Raw genomic sequence first — 18623 nt, 5'->3', positions numbered from 1 at the left:
AAGCAAACAAGCACTGTGTAGAATCTGAGAGGCTATGAAAATACCTCTAAAAAAAAAAAAACCTGTAAAGCAATTGTAAAGTACATACTAAGCCACTTCTAAAGTAATATGATGGAAAAACATCCCAGAGGTCTTATTGATCTTCAATACCTTAATGCTAGAGTGCTTTTAATAATAGATGAGTGAGACATAAATGCCACATAATACTGCATTATCCTAAATAACACCTATAAATTACCAGGTGTAACGTAAAATTGAAATATGCTAATGGAACATTGTGTGGCTTCTTCCCAGTAAAAGCTGTCAGAAACCTGCCAAAATATTAAAACTGGCAGAGATGAATGGGAGAAATTAATTAAGATTTAAGAGTATTGCTCGTCATTTTATGCCACTCTTGGTTTTGCAGCAGGTTTCCTCAGGCATTTTGAGGTTATTACACAATCCTATGTATTGATCTTTTGCACAAAGACTTATCCTGCTAATGTCATCTATAGGCTTTACTTTACCTTCCCCCATCCCAAAGCCACCATTTCCTTCATGTTTTACCCTCTAGTACTTGTCAGGTGATACTTTGACTTATCTCCTGCTAGGAGAAGGTGCATATCACGGTTGTCCCTGCTGTCTTCATCAAGATAGGAGTAATTGGATCTTCCTGTTTCTAGGCTCAATTTAGGGTAAATAAACTACTGGATGTAGGAATATTATATTTGAGTGGAATGAAGAGAGTTGTGAGTGAGCCATGACTTTGTATGCTGTAAGGAAAACAGTTTTGAGGAGTTGGGGGTTGGTCTGGTTGGTCTAGAGGAGAGCAGAGCTCCCATCCAGATTGTCTCAAACCAGGAAGACCAAGGACTTGAGACAGCTTTTGGCTTTATTCCAGTTTTTAACAAAAGCAATTTAGAAACTTCAGAATGTTTCATGAGACTGTCACCTAGCTAGTCTTGCTCAAACTCATATAGGTGTTTCATACTGAGAGAAACACAGAGTTCAGTTGTTCTCCTGGTTGTAATTACAGGCAGACATTTACTGCACTGCTGAAGGAGGCAGGGGTATTTTCTTCAAGGGCAGTTGATTTTAAACATGAGCTGTGTGTTTCAGGTTGGAATTGTTCAGTATGGACAGACTGTAGTCCATGAATTTTACCTGAATACATACTCAACAACAGAAGATGTGATGGCTGCAGCCTCGAGGATACGCCAGCGGGGTGGCACTCAAACCATGACAGCCTTGGGAATAGACACGGCCAGGTAAGTGCACAAGATGCTGTCCTGCACCTGGGGAAACAAGCACAGGCAGGGGGTGATTCTGATTTTATGTGTTAAAAACATGGCGTGGCTAACATCTGACTTCATTTTAGCCAAGTAAGCATCATTTACGAGGAAAGTGGATAAGCAGACACTATCCAACACCTAGAGCAATTGCATATGAAAGGCAGCTGTCTCCTGAATGGGAGAATTAGGAAAATATGATAGATACGGAGCAAGATTGTAGGCCTAAGCAAAGAGTTGACAATATCTGATGTCCACATAGAACAGGTAGGAACTGTGTATGTAGAGGGATAAAGAAAATCAAGTTTTTCAAGGGAAAAACAAAAAATAGAGTTTTTAATGTGAATTTGTTTTAATTCTGAAGTTGAATTTTACAATGTTTGAGCCTACACTTGTCAGAAAGCCTAAAAATTTTATATCCTAAGTCTTTGAAGCTTCTCAATCAATGGAAGATGAAAGACTTGTCTATAAAGACCTGTTTAAAGACCTAGCAATAGCAATATTTATAAATGCTTTTTTAATGAGAAAAATGAAGTCTGAGTTTCACAGAACAGATAGTAAATATAAAATCTCTCCGAAAATTTCAAACTGTACAATGTTATCCTGGTATCTTTTTTCTTTTCTGAGTTTGTTTTTTCCATGACAAAAGCATGCTTTTATTCTACGAAAGATTGCATTCATTCTTTACAAACAACCATTTAGTGAAATATGCAGCATCCTTCTGATGAACAATATGATTTTCAGACCAAACTTTTGTTGATCTGGTACACAACTGAATTCTTACATACTAAAATTTTCCTGAGACAGAAGTAGAAGCTCGAGGAGTCTGAACAAGTTCATGAAAGCAGAGCCAATTGAGAATTGCCAAGTATCCAGAAACCACATCTAGTTCAGAAAGCCCCCATGTACCACAAACTACTGCAGGCTTGTATATACAGAAACTGTCAGCAAAAGCTTCCTCTGGTCTCACAGTCATTCCCCTTTGGCCATTTTCAGTGGTAAATTTCAGCTTTCACTCATGTGGCCAGTCCTAGAATTCTGTGGTATTTTTCTGAAAAGAGGAAGCCCTGCTTCCTTCCTTCTCCTCCAGAGCCCTAATTCAGCCCTGCTTTGTCAAGTCCAGAGTCTGGCTGAACAGCTGCCCAAAACCTCAGAGCCTGTTTGTGCATCTATAACTGTAGAATTCAAGTGGGTGCCCCGACCTGCCTCCACCCACCTGCAACCTTTCTGCCACGCCCCCAACGCCCAGTGTTAATTAACATAGGTGTGCAGAGATGTGCTCGTAGCTGAGTAAATAGTTTGACCACTTGAAGTGCTGCTGAAAGTTGGAAGTAGGTGAGGGTTTTCTACATGGGTTTTTGGAAAGGGAGGGTGTTGGTTGGATCTTTTTTTAAGATGCCAAAAGCTATTTTAAAGTGCCAGGAGTTTATTTGTAGAGGGGAAGAATTTTTTGCTATCCAGATTGGTATTTTCTGCTATTGCTCTCAAGTGAGTGAATGATGAATGAATGCTTGTGTAACTTTGGCTGTGAACTGTCATGTAAGTTCCAATTGCAGTTGTTTGTATTTGTTCATGGTTAACATTAATGTCCATTTCCTGCTTCCCAGTTAATATAAAATCTTTTAGTTTATGGTTGTCTATGCAAATATGATGCATGTGCTAAATGCTGACATTGCCTTTCTCCAAAACACTTTATGGTCCCTTTAGGGAAGAAGCTTTTACTGAGGCTCACGGCGCAAGAAGAGGAGTACAAAAAGTAATGGTTATTGTGACTGATGGGGAATCACATGACAACTACAGATTACAAGAAGTGATTGATGATTGTGAAGATGAAAACATTCAGAGATTTGCTATTGCTGTAAGTGAAATTTAATGGGAAAATTCAGAATCTTAAAAGCATGTTTCATCTTCTAGATGCAATTTCAGTTTTAGAAGTTCATTTCATAGAATCTTTATGGAAATATTTCAGAGAGGAAAAAGCTGAAAAAAACCTAAAATTTGCTTTCTGATTTTATAGCATATAACAAAAGCAATTTATCTGTCTTCTGGGTGATGACAGGTGTGTGTCTGTGTGAGGAAGAGTTTGAGGGACGGTTTTAAATTAAATCCTTTTTGTTAAAAGCAACACTGAGCAAAGTGGACTAATAAAATTCTAAGCAATTGCTATAGAAACATTACCTATTTAAGCAAAAAAACAAATGTAAACCATCCAAAAAATATATGTTCATTATGTCTGTATTCTATGCTTGCATTCTAAAGCTGTCATTTTCATGTTAAGCAAACAGTAGCTGAATGACTATAGAGGTTAACCCATATCAACAAATATGAAAGCATTAGTCATTAATTTGGTGTTAATAGTCCACTATATTTGTGTATTTTATACACAAATCTTGTATTTTATGCTGTTAATTTTGAATTGACATTGGTTTGTTGCCTCTCCATTGATATCTTTCTTTGTTTTGCTAGTTTATTGTTTGGTAAAATAAGGTGGTATGAAACCATAAAGCTTTAAGAAAGACGTTATACTTAATTTAAACAAAGACGTAAAACAAAAGTTGAGTCCAGCAGCACACAGATTTGCAGTGGTTTTCTTCATAAAACTAGAGATAGCTAAATAAAACGTTGTCCTTGACTGCAACAATTTTTGGCAATAAAATCCCTGTTTAGAACCAAATTTTAATTGCTCCAGTGGACTGACATGCTAGAGCATGTCATAGGAATTTGGTTTTTGTCTCCCTCTCAAATCAAGTTTCGTCTACAGAGCCCTTTTTCATATGAAAAATATATGTTTGTCTGGGAATTAGAGAAGTGAGGTGGTTTTTTTCTGAGGTATCATGAATTGTTACAGCAGTATTGTTAAAACTGCAAACTAAATCTAAATTCTTGTATGATGTTGAAATTAACACTGAATGCAAGTGTTGCTCTTTTGCATATTCATTCTTCACAGAATGAAGAACTATTCTATGCCTAATCAACTTGTCATTAATTGTATGTATAACATGTTAGGATAAGAACTGGTGGTTATGCAGAAGCCAGTGTAATTGTACTCTGGGTTGGGAAGTGTTTTGTTGTTTTTTTTTCCTAAATTGTGGCCTACTTCAATAAGTCAGAGAATAAATTATTAGAATTTTGTGAAGGAGGGGTAAAAATTAAAGTTGAGGATAGCAGACATCACACAATACAGTTGCTTTGTTTTCTGTCGAATGGTATTTTCAAAAAAAAAACAACAGAGCTGTCATACAGTTCTGTTCTCCTTGAGAAAGAGTGATTTCAAATCAATTTGAGTGTAACAGAAGGTAAGATATGATTTTCCACCATTCTCTGACAGCCTACCTCAATAATATCTTTTTAAATAGGTTATGAAATGTATGCTTGACTTCTGTTTTGTTCTTTGGGTTTTTTTTTATTCTCTTTAGATTCTTGGCAGCTACAGCAGAGGAAATTTAAGTACTGAGAAATTTGTAGAGGAAATAAAATCAATTGCCAGTAAGCCTACTGAAAAGCATTTTTTCAATGTCTCAGATGAATTAGCTCTTTTAACCATTGTTGAAGCACTTGGAGAGAGAATATTTGCCCTGGAAGGTATGACATTATTTTAAATTTTACTTTATGCCTGCATTACAACTGAAACAAATAGAAGAACACCTATTTTTACCTTCCTTTGAAATGCATTGTGCTCCGTAAAATTTATTATACAATTATTTCTTCCATACTCGTAATAAAAATATTTTATAATAGACATCAAAATAGTAGATACAGATGTGACCATATTCATAGGAATTAGAGCCTGTGCAGACAACAGCCTAAAAGGGTAAGTAACCAAAACTGTTTTAATGTGGTAAATAGGAAGTTGCCCTCTTTTAGGTAAAAAACATTGCCGGATCATACCCCAATTACCCTATGATCATCTGTTTTTCTGCCTAAATGTTAAGGGTCTCTCTTTGGTTAGTTATTAATTACAGCATATTACTTTGCAAGTTAGCATGGACTTGCTCTATAGAGTTAACAAGATATAATTTTCCTTTGGGAAGGTTCAGTTTTCAGATTGTAGCACAGAAAAGTCATTCTCTCATCATGTCTGCTTACATTCTCCATCCAAACAAGACAACACTGTCCAAATCACTGTTTGTTTCAAGTACACTACTGGTAACAGGAGACAGAGTTTATTAGTTATAAATTATACTGGCCAACTCTGAAGGGATTCATATAATACAAAGAAAACATCCATCTATTTGGACTAGTTTTTTCAACACTTCAACTTTCCAAGTAGCTAGAATAGTGTAGTTTATAGCTGGAACAAAAGAAAATATTGATTTGAATGTACAAAATTGAGAGACTACTTTCATTTTTTTTTTTTGCATTGGAGTTGTATTTCTTAGACATATTTAGATTGGAGGGTTTTTTTAGCATATTGTTTAGTTTGATCAAATATTAATGTTTTCAGCTATTACGAAAATTTTCAGCAATAAACAGTTTATTAAAATATAATTTATATGTAAATTTTTTACCTTTCTGGATGATTTGGTTTCCTCAGATTTGCAACAAATTAATTTGAGGAGAATCTAATCTCTCTGAAGCTCAAAGTTTAGCCTATTTAGTGTCATTGAGTACTTCAAAATTCATTGAATAGGGTGCTCTTTTCTTAAGTCACTGTGTACTATGAAGTATACACTTTCAGCGGGAATATAGCTGTTCAAACAGAAAGTGTACACTTGGTCTTCAATTTGTCCTTTATACTTTTTAAAAAGTAAAAAAAATATTTGCATTTCATTGTCAGAATAAAATTTTAGTTACATCTGTTAGCTATAATGAATATAGAATAAGAAGTTAATTCATAAGACAACAGGTGAAGGATGTAAGACTTAATGTGACTGAGTTTCTCGTAATCTAATTAATTTTATTACTGCCAAAAGGCTTCTTGGTTTGCAGATTTTCTGTAGGAACTCAGAGATGCTCTAAGATTTCTATACAGGACACCTGCAATATGAGGCATGAAATGTCTCCTCTTCCACCTAAGTCCCAGAAATCATGTAATCTGTCTGCAAGAGAATCAGAATAGAAATGAAAACGGGATTTAGCTTTTTTTGCTAAAACATTGCAAGGTCAAGCTGCTCCAGTGGGTTGGAGCAGATATTGCTGACCAAATCAATTTATTCTGATTCTACAGGCATAGTTTCCTGTCCTAAACCAAAACCTTTCGGTTGTGATTTACAACTGTGTCCATGCATGCATTTTTCTGGTAGTAGAAGCAAGCAGATTATTTCTGTACCATGCAGCTTTCAAGCCAGGTGACAAGACAGTTTATTGGATGTGTTTAATTGGACATTAATCAGCTCTGTATATATTAGCTTATGTGCATCACAAGAACCTTGATTGCTGAAATTTTATATCTGAATCTGTTTAAATTCTCAATCTAACTTGCTTCTTGCTAGTGTAGTAGTACATTTGATTGTTCTTGGATTTCTTATTTTCATTTTGGTTCTTTAAAAAATTCAAAGAAAAATTGAGAGAGATTTGAAAAATCAAATCCAACAAAAACTCCTTCTTGACAGCCAGTGGATTTTTACACATAATCTTTTTCATATGCCTCTGTGTCTCATGGCATGGACATTGCTTTTAACAGCAATTTTATGTTTTATCCAACCCATAGGCAGGCACAAATGTTTTTTCACAAAATATCCTTTGTAAGATGCTTGGCAGTTTAAAACTGAATGGAAAGTTAGGCTAAGGGCCATTATCTAAGTAGTATTTTGAGCTGCAGACACCAACAGTACCAGCTTTGTCTTCTGCCTCAGGCTGTGAGAATCCTGTCTTTCTCAGCTCATTAAGGAGCATCCTTTACTGCATGAAAATATTGTTTATCAGCAGATGTGCAGCTTAAGAGTTTTATGCCTAAAAATGACTTTTTCAGACACAGCAAACCAGCTACATCTTGTGAAACATGATAGTATTCATTTGTATGTTGAACACTGTCTTAGAGATCATGCCTCCTTCTTATGACTGGCTGTAAATTGTAACAATTAGGAAAGCCATCATGTTCCAGGGAGCAATTGCTGGGGTTTACTTGCTGAGTATCAAAAGTTCAGTATTATTTAATAGTCCAGATGCCTGAAATTCATGCAACCATGGCTTGCTATGGCTCAGTTTCATTCACACATTTGAAGGTTTGCTGCAGCACTCAGCTGGTAGGAAATTGTGAACTCTTCCTGGACCGGCATCAGAGCAGATTTCATAGTTTGCCTCTACTGCTTGTTAGCATGTCTTGTTCTCAAAGAAGAATCAACATGCAGAATATAGTTCCCTTACTTGGCCACTTAGAGTGGCAAAATAGTCCTTGACTATTAAGGGCTGCTTATCTTTCTTTTAAATAAAGACAGAACTTTTTCTTCCCCAATGATATCTCAAGTTTACCTGGGAGCAAAACAGCCCATCAAAATTTAATAACTAGCATATCACTACCTGAAAGGATACTGAACCTCGTACAAAATCACCTGGTACTTTTTTTATACAAAGTCATTTGAGAGAATCAGATCTTCATGTACTTGTCTGGACAGGATTATCATTCCCAAGCACTTTGCTGAGGGTTATGAATCTTGGACAGCAGAGTTTTTCCTATGTTGTTTTTGCAAAGGTTCATACAAACATCAAGTGTTTTTCATTTAAAGTTTCTCCAGCTGCCTACAAAACTTCAGTTGCTTGAATACAAGGCCAGGGTTACATGGCTGGCGTTTTATTGTTCACTTAGCTCAAGTGGAAAATGGCTTAACCATATTAATCAAACATTCCAAACATACTTACCATCAGCTTGAGTTCAAATCTGGTCAGTTTTAGCCCAGAAACTTTGTTGGACAAGTTCTGAGATAGGATCTTTAAATGGAAATTCCCGTACTTAATTGGAGCATTCAACAAGGGTCTTTATTTCTGTGTTTATTATAAAAATCTATTGTAAACTTTATTCACTAAATAGATTTGTTAATTATGCTATCCTTTACTATCATATGATCATTTTCAAACATTCTTCAGTTACTTTTTCAGATTGGAAAAAAATTATTTTTGAAACTTGTTTTTTCTTTTTAATAGCAACAACAGACCAGCAGGCCTCCTCTTTTGAAATGGAAATGTCTCAAGCTGGTTTCAGTGCTCATTATTCTCAGGTAAACAAACTGTTTGAAAATTGAAGTTATTTTATAAAGTAGATTTTTGCTGATGGTTCTATGAATTTGAAATAAGTGTTTCAGATTTCTTTGTATAGTCCTGTTTGCTGTTGGAAGTTTTGGAGTGTCCTGTAATACAGTTACCTTTTTTGTAAAATGTATGTAAAGAACATTTATGAACAACTAAAGCTTGAGAGAATACATATATACTTCACATGAACTCTAAACTTAATGTTCTCATAGCATTTTCTATCAGGAAAATAGCCTAAAAATATGTTAAGAAAGATTGAGAAAAACTTTTTACCAGAGCCTTTAGTGACAGAACAAGGGGCAATGTTTTAACTTGAGATAGCTCCAGAGCAGGGCCACAAATATGACCAGAGGGCCAATGCACCTATCCTATGAAGACAGGCTGAGAGATGGGGTTATTTAGCTTGGGGAAAAGAAGGCTTCAGGGATCTTAGAGCAGCCTTCTACTATTTAAAAGGGGCTTATAAAAAGGAGGGAGAATGTTTTTTTCCATGGGTAGCTAGCAATAGGACAACGGGGAACAGTTTTAAACTAAGGAGCAGAGGTTTAGATTAGATATTAGGAAGAAATTCTTTCTATGGATCAAAGTAAGGCACTGGAACAGATTGTCCAGAGAAGCTATGGATGCCTCACCCCTGGAGGTGTTCAAAGACAGGTTGAATGGGGCTCTGAACAATCTAGTCTAGTTAGTGGCAACCCTGCCCATGGCAATAGGATTGGAACTGGATGATTCAGGACATTTCTACTCAAGCCTTTCTATGACCCTATGTTTGAAGGATCTGTACCATAAGAGCAAAAGCAAGGGTAACTATGTAAGTATGCAGGAAGCATTACCCAATGTCAGCATCCTGAGCCGTGAATGTTTAAAAATGATTCACATAGAGAAAAGATGATTCACATAGAGAACAGGCTTTTTGCTTTACTCTCCTTAAGGACTGGATCATGCTCGGAGCAGTAGGAGCATATGACTGGAATGGCACAGTGCTCATGGTGAAGGACAGTGGTATTTCAATGCCAACTAATGACACCTTCCGTGACAGGCGTTCAGAAAGAAATGAACCTCTTGCAGCCTACCTAGGTAAGAGAAATAGCCCACCTTACAACACCTTTCAAAAGATGCTACAAGACCTCTCTCAAAGCTCATTCAAAAGGAGTATCTTACAGAATATTTTATATTCCAGGATCCTGGGAGCAAGTCTACTCTCTGATTTTCATGTTTTTTTAAAAAAGTAAATAACAACTCCTACAACTAGAAAACGAGTCCAAACATAGACCAAAGTATACCTAGACTTTCCCAACAAAGGTATTTAATCTGTTCAAAGAAGATTTCACAGATCCCTCTAGTACTCTTATCAAGTTCTTCTATGCCTTGTTAGTTAAAAGCTCTTATACAACATTAAGCCCAAATATTTGAGTAAAATTAGGCTGTTTTCTGTCACTCAGTGGAAAAAACTGACAAGACCAACATCTTTTTTTATAATACCGTTCTGCATACTGGCAGGTTGTTTTTCTATCAAAAAGCTTTAGTGTCCTTGCTCTCTCCTCTAGGGCTTGCTTTCTATACTTCATGGTTCTGTTTGCTCTGTTTTCTCATTTAAGTCATACTTCCATTGATGAAGGATCAATGCTAGAATATTTTAATGTTTTTTCCTAAGTACACTATCTTTATTGCCAAATGCCTTTAGCTGTTGCCTTTTATTACCTGTCCAATTTGGCAAAGCAATTTTCAAATTAACATTATATCCTTCCATAATACTTGCAACTCTTTCACAGTTTTTATTTCAATGCAAATCTTTTAAGTCTTCCTTCACTAAAGTTGTTAAATTGTTGTTACTATTAAGCAGAACAGAGGTAGGTTCAAAATTATCCCAGAATCACTATCTGAAGACTCCATGAGACAATGGGCTGGTGACAATTGTTCTTTAAAAGAGCTTTCCAATGAGCTATTCATGAGTTATTTCTTGCACTGTGTGAGAATGGCAAAGTGAACATGGCTCACCAGCCTGGGAATAGGTTTAATAACCCAGTGGTGCTCCTCACTCTGAGACTAGACCAAAAAAATGGGCTTTTAATTAACTGCTATTGCTCCCTCCCATAATTAGGGCTAAACATCTAGTTGTGGAATTAACCTTACAAAGGCTCTGTTTCACAGCAAGTATTTCTGATGCATTCTGTGTGTATTGCATTTGATTTCTTTCCGCTTCCTAGGATATACTGTGAATTCAGCACTGACACCTGGAGGTGTGCTGTACATAGCAGGACAGCCACGATACAATCACACTGGTCAAGTTATCATTTATAAGATGGAAGGAAAAGAGGTGCAAGTGATTCAGAGATTAAATGGAGAACAAGTAAGTATGCATTCAATAATTAGCATACAAAAGGAATATAGCCAAAGAAATAATCAATACTTCAAATGAGAACTCATTCGAAGAGCACATGAAACTGGGGGTTGTAATCAAGATCAGAAGGAAGAGTTAGGCAGATCCTTTGGTGTAATTAGCAATGCGAAGTGGACTGTACAGTTGATCATTGGAAATTTTGTCTTTGAGGGTTAAATCTTCACTAGTGTCAAAGCGGTTGTTGCCATCTCTGTACGTGCAATTTTTTCTGTCTGCTGAGTGGAAGAGCATGTCACTGGCAGGAGAGTTTTGACAAGCAGGGTTTTGTGCAATGGCATCTTCTGGGATAGACTGAGGTGTTGAATAGTTGCTTGTTACACTGAGTAGCAGCTCCCTGAAAGTTATTGCTGTAGGAGGAAAAATCCCCATGTGGTTGCATAATTAAGGATGGTATTATTCAGATAATACTGTGCTTGTGAGAATTGAGACACCTGCCTATTCTTATCTCCCCAGGCTGCAGTATCAGCTTCTCTCAGGAGCATTCAGGTTACCTAATTTTAATGTATAGCTGCATATATTGCAGTTGCAATATATGTCTGCAACTCAGCTAATCAATCAGTCAATCAAACAAACATTTTAGAGTCAATGAACTAAAGTGGGTATTAGGGAACTGGGCCTACTCACCCCTGAGAAAGATGATTGAGAGGGCACCTCATCAGTGTGTGTCAGTGTCTGCAGGAAGGGCTCAGGAAAAGGAGCAGGCTCTGCTCAGTGGTGCTGAGCAGCAGGGCAAGAGGCAAGGGGCAGAAACTGATGCACAGGAAGTTCCACCTGAACATGGGGAAGAAATTCTTTACTTTGTGGGTAACCATGGACTGGAATGGATTGTCCAGAGAGATTGTGGAGTCTCCCTCCCTGGAGATATTCCAGAACCATCTGGACACAATCCTGTGCCATGTGCTCCAGGATGACCTTGCTTGAGCAGGAAGGTTGGACCTGATGACCCACCGTGGGCCCTTCCAGTCTGACCCATTCTGTGATTCTGTGATTTTTAAGGTTTGAGACATCTGGGCTACTTGAAGCATCTCTGAGAAGAGATGTATCCTAGATTAGAAGAGGCTGCTTCTCCTGTTAATATAAAGGAAATACAGGGTATCTTGCTTATCTGTGAAGTGAATGTAATGAGATAAATCCTGTAGTTTGTAGCCGATCTATGAATGTATCCATCTCTTCATGTAAACTTTGTTCCTCTGAAAATAATAACTTAAGAATTTTGGCGACTGTCTTCACTGGGCTGTCTCAGAGCTTTGGTCCAAGCTTTTTTACTTGTTTTTTGAAGAGAAAACTGTCTTTCCCAAGATACTCCTATTTTGATACCGTCTTAAGAGTTCTACTCCCCATAGTGGGTAGAAAACACCCATTTTATACTTTCAAACTCAGAAGAGTGGAAAGTTGAATGTCCCAGTTGTTAATAAAAATAATCAGAAAACAATGCTAAAACTGAAAACCAGCTTCAAAGGTCGACCAAAAGAAATCTAGCTAGTAGAGAAAATTTCTGCCTAGTGGTTAATATTTGTCATTGTTACAAGCAGGAAGTTGGTCTCTGAAAAGGAAATGCAGCATGATGTTGCTAACTCTTTTTCTGATGTATACTGTATGTTTTCCTACAGATTGGATCATACTTTGGGGGTGTTATTACCACAGTTGACATCGATAGGGACTCATTTACAGACCTCCTTCTTGTTGGAGCTCCTATGTATATGGGAACTGAGAAAGAGGAGCAAGGGAAGGTATATGTTTATAGTCTGAACAAGGTAAGACAGTGATTTTTATTGAACAGGAATAGAGCATGCTCTTTACTGCCTTCTTATCCTTATTTAAAAGAAATACAGTGATTTGAACTGAGGAAGTTGAACTGTTGAAAATAAGGAAAAATGGTTTTGACAACTGAGATTATAATGCAACTTAATTTTAAACTTCATTCTCAAATTCTCGTTTGAGAATGGAGTCTATTATGTAGATTAGTACTATATCCTATAAGCTGAAATTTGGCATAGATATAAATTTATAGGATTACTTTTCTACCACTTTTTTTTTCTTTTTTTTTTTTTCTTTGTTTTCCTTGCATGGATAAGGGAACGATAAGGCTCATCCATCCTTAAAGTGTGATCTCCAATATCCTTGTGATTTGCTTAGCAACATACAGCCAAACCCCGTACATCCAACAGCTTTTAAATGTCTGACTAGATCGAGGATTATACCAGAGACACTCACTTTATTAATTTGCTACGTCTGTTCTCCCAATGTCTGTGCATACTTCTTCCCTTCCCTTCCTTTCCCTTCCCTTCCCTTCCCTTCCCTTCCCTTCCCTTCCCTTCCCTTCCCTTCCCTTCCCTTCCCTTCCCTTCCCTTCCCTTCCCTTCTCTATCATCATATGCTGTTATAACAGTTACAAAATACGTCTTAGCAATGACGATTTCCTAAAATCCTATCTCAAGAAAAGGACCTGGAGAGACTGGATATTTTTGAAAAGGAATTCTTACAGTCTCCACATGCATGTTGCCAACAACAAATTCTGGTGAATAGGATTGGTGAGATAACAAGAATTCCATGTCCTCCAGTAGCGTGGGGTTTGAAATTTGTTTTTTCCTGTGTATGCTGTTATCCCTCTCCAAATAAAGGAGATGCAGTAACTGCTAATTTCTAACATGGAATTCGTGGGAAAGATTGATTACGTGCCCTAGTGTCTGTGTGTTTTTGGTCCAGGATACACACTGAATCAGAATATGTATGTTAGGCCACAGTATACGTGTCTACTGGGGGCAAAATTCATTCTGTATAAAAGAAATGCTATCTTTTATTCTGGAACAACAGTATCGCCATCTGTGTTTCATTAGAAACTTGGCTAACTTCTCAGATTAAGAGAATGCCTTTAGAAAAACTCTTTACACTGACTAAAGAATGATTTACTTACAATAGCATCCAGATATTGTTATGATACTGTGCTTTCCTGTGAACCTCTAATTTCGAGAAATATGCAGAAGCATCTAGAGGCAGAAAAAGAGGGAGAAAGAATGTTATTGCCACACGCTGCTCAGAAAGAACACTTGAGTTATAGTTGTAGAATTACATCTTCTACAGTGCATGTAATCACTAGGAATAGTTTGTAATTGTTCTGTTTAATTCATCCATTTGTCTTCTGGACAGGAGCTCTTAAAAGTCTGCATTGCTGAAATGTTGGTGGAAATTCACAAATTCTAAATCTGTTCTTCCACAGACAAAGTTTGAATATCAGATGAGTCTTGAACCCATAAAGCAAACGTGCTGCTCAGCATTAAAGCAGGACACCTGCAAAGTTCTTAAGAACGAGCCCTGCGGTGCACGCTTCGGGACTGCGATTGCTGCAGTGAAGGATCTCAACCTGGACGGATACAATGACATTGTGATAGGCTCTCCCTTAGAGGATGACCATCGGGGAGCTGTTTATATTTATCATGGCCGTGGCAAAGCAATCAGTAAAAAATACTCACAGGTATGAAGTAAAACTCTGCAGGTTGCCAGCTGCTCTAATGTATATATTGTTTATAAACCTGTCTTCCTAACATAGGATGACACTGTGACTTGACCAGTTGTAACGGCTTCTTTTTTAAATTGCTCTATACTTTAAAAGTCATACTGATTTAAAAGTTATACCGAATCTGAGTCTTAATATTGTTAAAGAATATATCACATGCTTTTATCAGAAACCTTCTGACATGTTCTGAACAGCCAGAAAAGCAGATATTTTGCAATGTGAAAATTTATAGTGTGTTCATCACCATGGTAACTGTTTTAGGAGAATTGTAATGAAAATTTAATGTAGTTAAAGAGCCTAAACCTCATCTCACTGCGTCAAATGCATCTTGACTGTTATAAAACCCTTCAAAGAGCACTGCATTAACCTCTTAACTCATTTCACAGCGTATTGCATCAGGTGGAGACGGGGAAAAAGTGAAATTTTTTGGCCAATCTGTGCACGGGGAAATGGATTTAAACAATGACGGGCTGATTGATGTCACCATCGGAGGCCTTGGTGGGGCTGCCCTCTTCTGGTACGGAGACTCACAGCAACTGTCAGGACAAAAAAACTTTTGCTTGAATACCAGTGTAACTTGCTCACATGACTGCTTGGACTTTGTAAGGTTATGGTTTCATCTCATGTTTTGACACTGACTGCAAATATTCATCTGTTCACATCTCTCTAGAGGAATGAGCTAAAACTTAATGAATACCTTTATATGTTTTAAGAATGTTTTAGAAATCTTGCTAGCCTAGAATGAAGAACTTGACCACCTTCAAAAGAGAAACTGATTCCACTCGTGGCACTAAGTAAAATAGGAAAAAAACCTGAATTTCTCTCTTTTTCACAGTATATTGCATATTATTTTATTAACAATATCAAGAACAGGTTCAAATGTAAAGGGGCCACTAAGAAAACTGATTTTATTTCTTAATAGGAAAACTGCAGTTTGTTTCCCTACAGAAAATCTGTAAAATTAAACTAAGCCTTCTGCTTAACAGTCAAGTCATTTTTTTAATATAAGAACATGATTCAAATCTAGTAGTGAGCAATATAATTTTTAAGGGAAATGACAAATGAACAATGTGACATTAAATCCCTCATTTCTGAAGCTCAACTGAAACTATTTCCGTCTCTGATAAGGAAATTGCTAACCCAGCTCCTTGCTTTCCCTGTCCTGCTGTTTCACCTAACTCACCTGGTAGGTAATCAAGTTTGTCAAGGCTTGCTGCCATCCACAAGGTCCCAACTTCTTCTGGACTTCACCTAGTAATTTCTTTCAAAATGTTCCATGTGTAAACACAGTGTGATGCCCTTCACTGCATTGTTGGGACCACAATTTTGAAGAAAGTTACTTTGCCAGCTAAATTTTTTGCTGGTTTAGTACACTGCATCTCATGGCCAAAAGGGAACTGAATCAGACCAAGGGGTGAGATAGGAGTGCATTGCAGGGCCAAAGGACATTTAAAGTGAAACAAACTGGAGGCAAATATTAGCCTGTTTGCCTACTCACAACCTAAGAGATGGCTTGCTGTCCTCCAGCTTATGTATAATATTATGTTTACCTGTGATTCTTTCAGTGATAGGTCTGGGCCTTCAGTCTCTTTTGAAATGGATCTTGCTCTGTAGAGTTGCTTAAATGCTTTTGGAAATATTTCACCTGCTGTCTTTTCTGAAATAAGTGCAGCACTGTGGAAATCTGTTTCCTCAGTAATTCCTCTTTTATTGGTACTAGGTATAGGATATATAGTTAATTACTCTTCTAGACCATCATGTTTCTCTTGTCCCCAGTTCTTCAGGGGCTTTCCCTACCGAGTGATAGTTGAGCTTTAAAAAATGCTCTAGCGCTTTATAGGTTTTGGCTATTGTGGACATTTCTTTGCCTCCTCTTTTTGTTGCTCACTTTTTGGTTTTCTATATAATGAGTTCTCTCTCTGATGGCAGCAAACAGGCATGCAGTAATCTGCCCAAATGGAGAAAGGCAAATGTAGACCGAAAATGTGCTAGAGAAGTGCATTGCAACTGCCAGTTGTTTTTATAGCACCACACAGCGAAGACAGAAAACATGAAATAATAGATGGCCTCTTAATTGACACAACATGGCCAACACTGTGTGGGCTACTGTACTGCAGCATGGTGCCATCAACATGTGCCACAGGATTCTCACTGCAATTGTGGATTTTATGCCTCTGTTATTTTCCAAAGAACATTAAGGATTTTTTTTCTTTTTAGCTGTAAGCTTTCTGACAGTTGGACTCAAATGATCTTAAAGTCTGTTCCAACCTAGACGATTCCATGAATCTGTGATTCTATGTCTATATCTGAATGCTGAATGTGCATATTTTGTAAGTTCATTCTTAAGGTGTAAAAATTTGCTGCTCTTATTTCCAAGCACTTTCTTTGTGGTTTTTTTAAGGTCTCGTGATGTGGCTGAAGTAAATGTTTCCATGCAATTTGTACCTAAAAGCATCAATATTCAACAACAAAATTGTCAGATAAATATAAGAAAAACAATATGCATAGACGCCACAATTTGTTTTAAGACCAGACTAAAGTCAAAAGAAGATATATTTGAATCCAGTAAGTAGATAAGCACTAAGCTGTGGAAGCTTTAAGCTATAAAACTCATATGCTCGCATGCATTTATTAATTTAAAAATGGAATTCAGCTTTTCTAAATTCAGTATTCAAAGTGCATCTAAAATATTTTGAGAAAAAATAATGTGTAGAGGCAAAGTGCTTCATAATATACTTCATAATATTGATCTCAACCTCCTTTTCAGGTCTGCAGTATTGGATTACCCTTGATGCACAAAGACAGATATCTCGAAGCTTGTTCACAGAAAGCCATGAGAGGAAAATGCAAAAAAATATAACTATCAAAGGGTCAGAATGTACGAAACATAACTTCTACATGTTGGCAAGTAAATCATTTAAAGTATTTTTTTCATGTTGACACTAGAGTAACTAGAGTAACTAGAGTCAGAATTAATCTTAAGAAGTGTACATAAAATTTGTTTAAAACTTAGAGTTATTTATTTATACATGTATTAACAATTTACTTAAATGTACGGTCTTTTTAGCTACATCTCTGTGTCTGCCTTAAGGAAAAGCCTACCTCACTTGGAACCAAGCAGCTGTCACAGCAGTTTAGGTGCACTCAAAACTCAGCAGGAGCATGTGAGAGAATATCAGTTTGCATATTGGTGCAATTCCTCCTAACAAAATAGAGTAAATAAACGTTTAAACTTGGGATAGAGAGTATTTATTCACTGCGAAACAGAAGCATGATTAGCAACTGTGAGTATGAATTTGCCCAGATTGTAGCTAATATGTGGAGTGAGTGGAGTTGCATACTATAAGCTACCCACGTTTAAAATGTTTAGTGACTTCACAGTTGTATCTTAATGCAAAACTAATGGTAAATGATACTCAGAATTTTCTTCACCAAACAGCAGGCCTAAGTTTGACTTCACGAGAGGTTATACTGCTGATGCTTATCTTATTGACCCTTTAAGCACAACTAGAAGAGAAAAGTCTGTGAGTCAACAGATGAGATAGTCTTTAATGAAACTCTGTGGGACATGTTCGAGCTATGTGAAATTTTGTGAAAAGGTACACAAAAACCTTAGTAAATATTTATAAGGAATTCCTGGCACATTGAATATTTCATCATCAACTACAAGCATTCAGATGCTTCCCTAGCAAGAATGGCAACACTGTGACAGAAATATATTTTACCTCAGCACTTTTTGGGTCTTTGGGTCTCCTTAGATACTAAAGTGAATTTCAGTAACAGCAGTTTTGTTTTCCTTATGTTCTAGGATAAACCTGATTTTCAAGATTCCATAAAGGTTTTGCTGGAATTCAATTTTTCTGATCCAGAGAGTGGACCTGTTCTTGATAGCAACTTGCCAAATTCAATAGCAGAATATGTAAGTCAGAAAGATTCTGTATCAATAACCAGAGTATTTAAGATAAAAATCATAGCCCACAAAAGAGCTGAAACTACTGCCACAGATTAGCTAGAGAAGAGGAGTCATTGAGCCTGTCCAGGAGATGTTTCCTCCAAATGAGTATTCAGGAGTGAAAAGCCTGATCCAATGTGCTTGTGAACCATGCTGGGGTTTCAAAGCTGTCCATAGGTGGCTGAAGATAGAAGAGACTTACCAACTATTTTATTGTCAGGTTTTAGGTAGATGGAGCAGAGGAGTGTTAATCCACTTACCTTGGTGGTGCTTGCCATCATTCATACTTCTATTAATGCCTCT

The 18623-nt window shown here is 36.9% G+C and overlaps 1 protein-coding gene and 1 long non-coding RNA gene across 2 annotated transcripts in view; one reads left to right on the top strand and one right to left on the bottom strand.

Moving 5' to 3' along the window:
• Positions 1–18623, top strand: part of ITGA1 (integrin subunit alpha 1) — a 73673-nt gene that overhangs the window by 37858 nt on the left and 17192 nt on the right. Inside the window, exons 7-18 of the mRNA XM_014889710.2 lie at positions 1099–1247; positions 2976–3126; positions 4685–4850; positions 8349–8422; positions 9386–9530; positions 10661–10803; positions 12465–12608; positions 14072–14326; positions 14755–14885; positions 16770–16933; positions 17136–17272; positions 18177–18287. Of these exons, the coding sequence (XP_014745196.1) occupies positions 1099–1247; positions 2976–3126; positions 4685–4850; positions 8349–8422; positions 9386–9530; positions 10661–10803; positions 12465–12608; positions 14072–14326; positions 14755–14885; positions 16770–16933; positions 17136–17272; positions 18177–18287 (1770 nt within the window). The remainder of the gene's footprint in view (positions 1–1098; positions 1248–2975; positions 3127–4684; positions 4851–8348; positions 8423–9385; positions 9531–10660; positions 10804–12464; positions 12609–14071; positions 14327–14754; positions 14886–16769; positions 16934–17135; positions 17273–18176; positions 18288–18623) is intronic.
• Positions 1155–18182, bottom strand: LOC148219891 (uncharacterized). The gene is made up of 3 exons (XR_015799569.1): positions 17471–18182; positions 13769–13841; positions 1155–1274 (listed from the first exon to the last, which is right to left on the bottom strand). It is a non-coding gene; the product is annotated as an uncharacterized LOC148219891 (long non-coding RNA).

Source organism: Sturnus vulgaris, chromosome Z (genome assembly GCF_052056855.1).
Source record: "Sturnus vulgaris isolate bStuVul1 chromosome Z, bStuVul1.hap1, whole genome shotgun sequence".
NCBI lineage: Eukaryota > Metazoa > Chordata > Aves > Passeriformes > Sturnidae > Sturnus > Sturnus vulgaris.
This window is presented reverse-complemented; position numbering and strand designations above follow the sequence as displayed.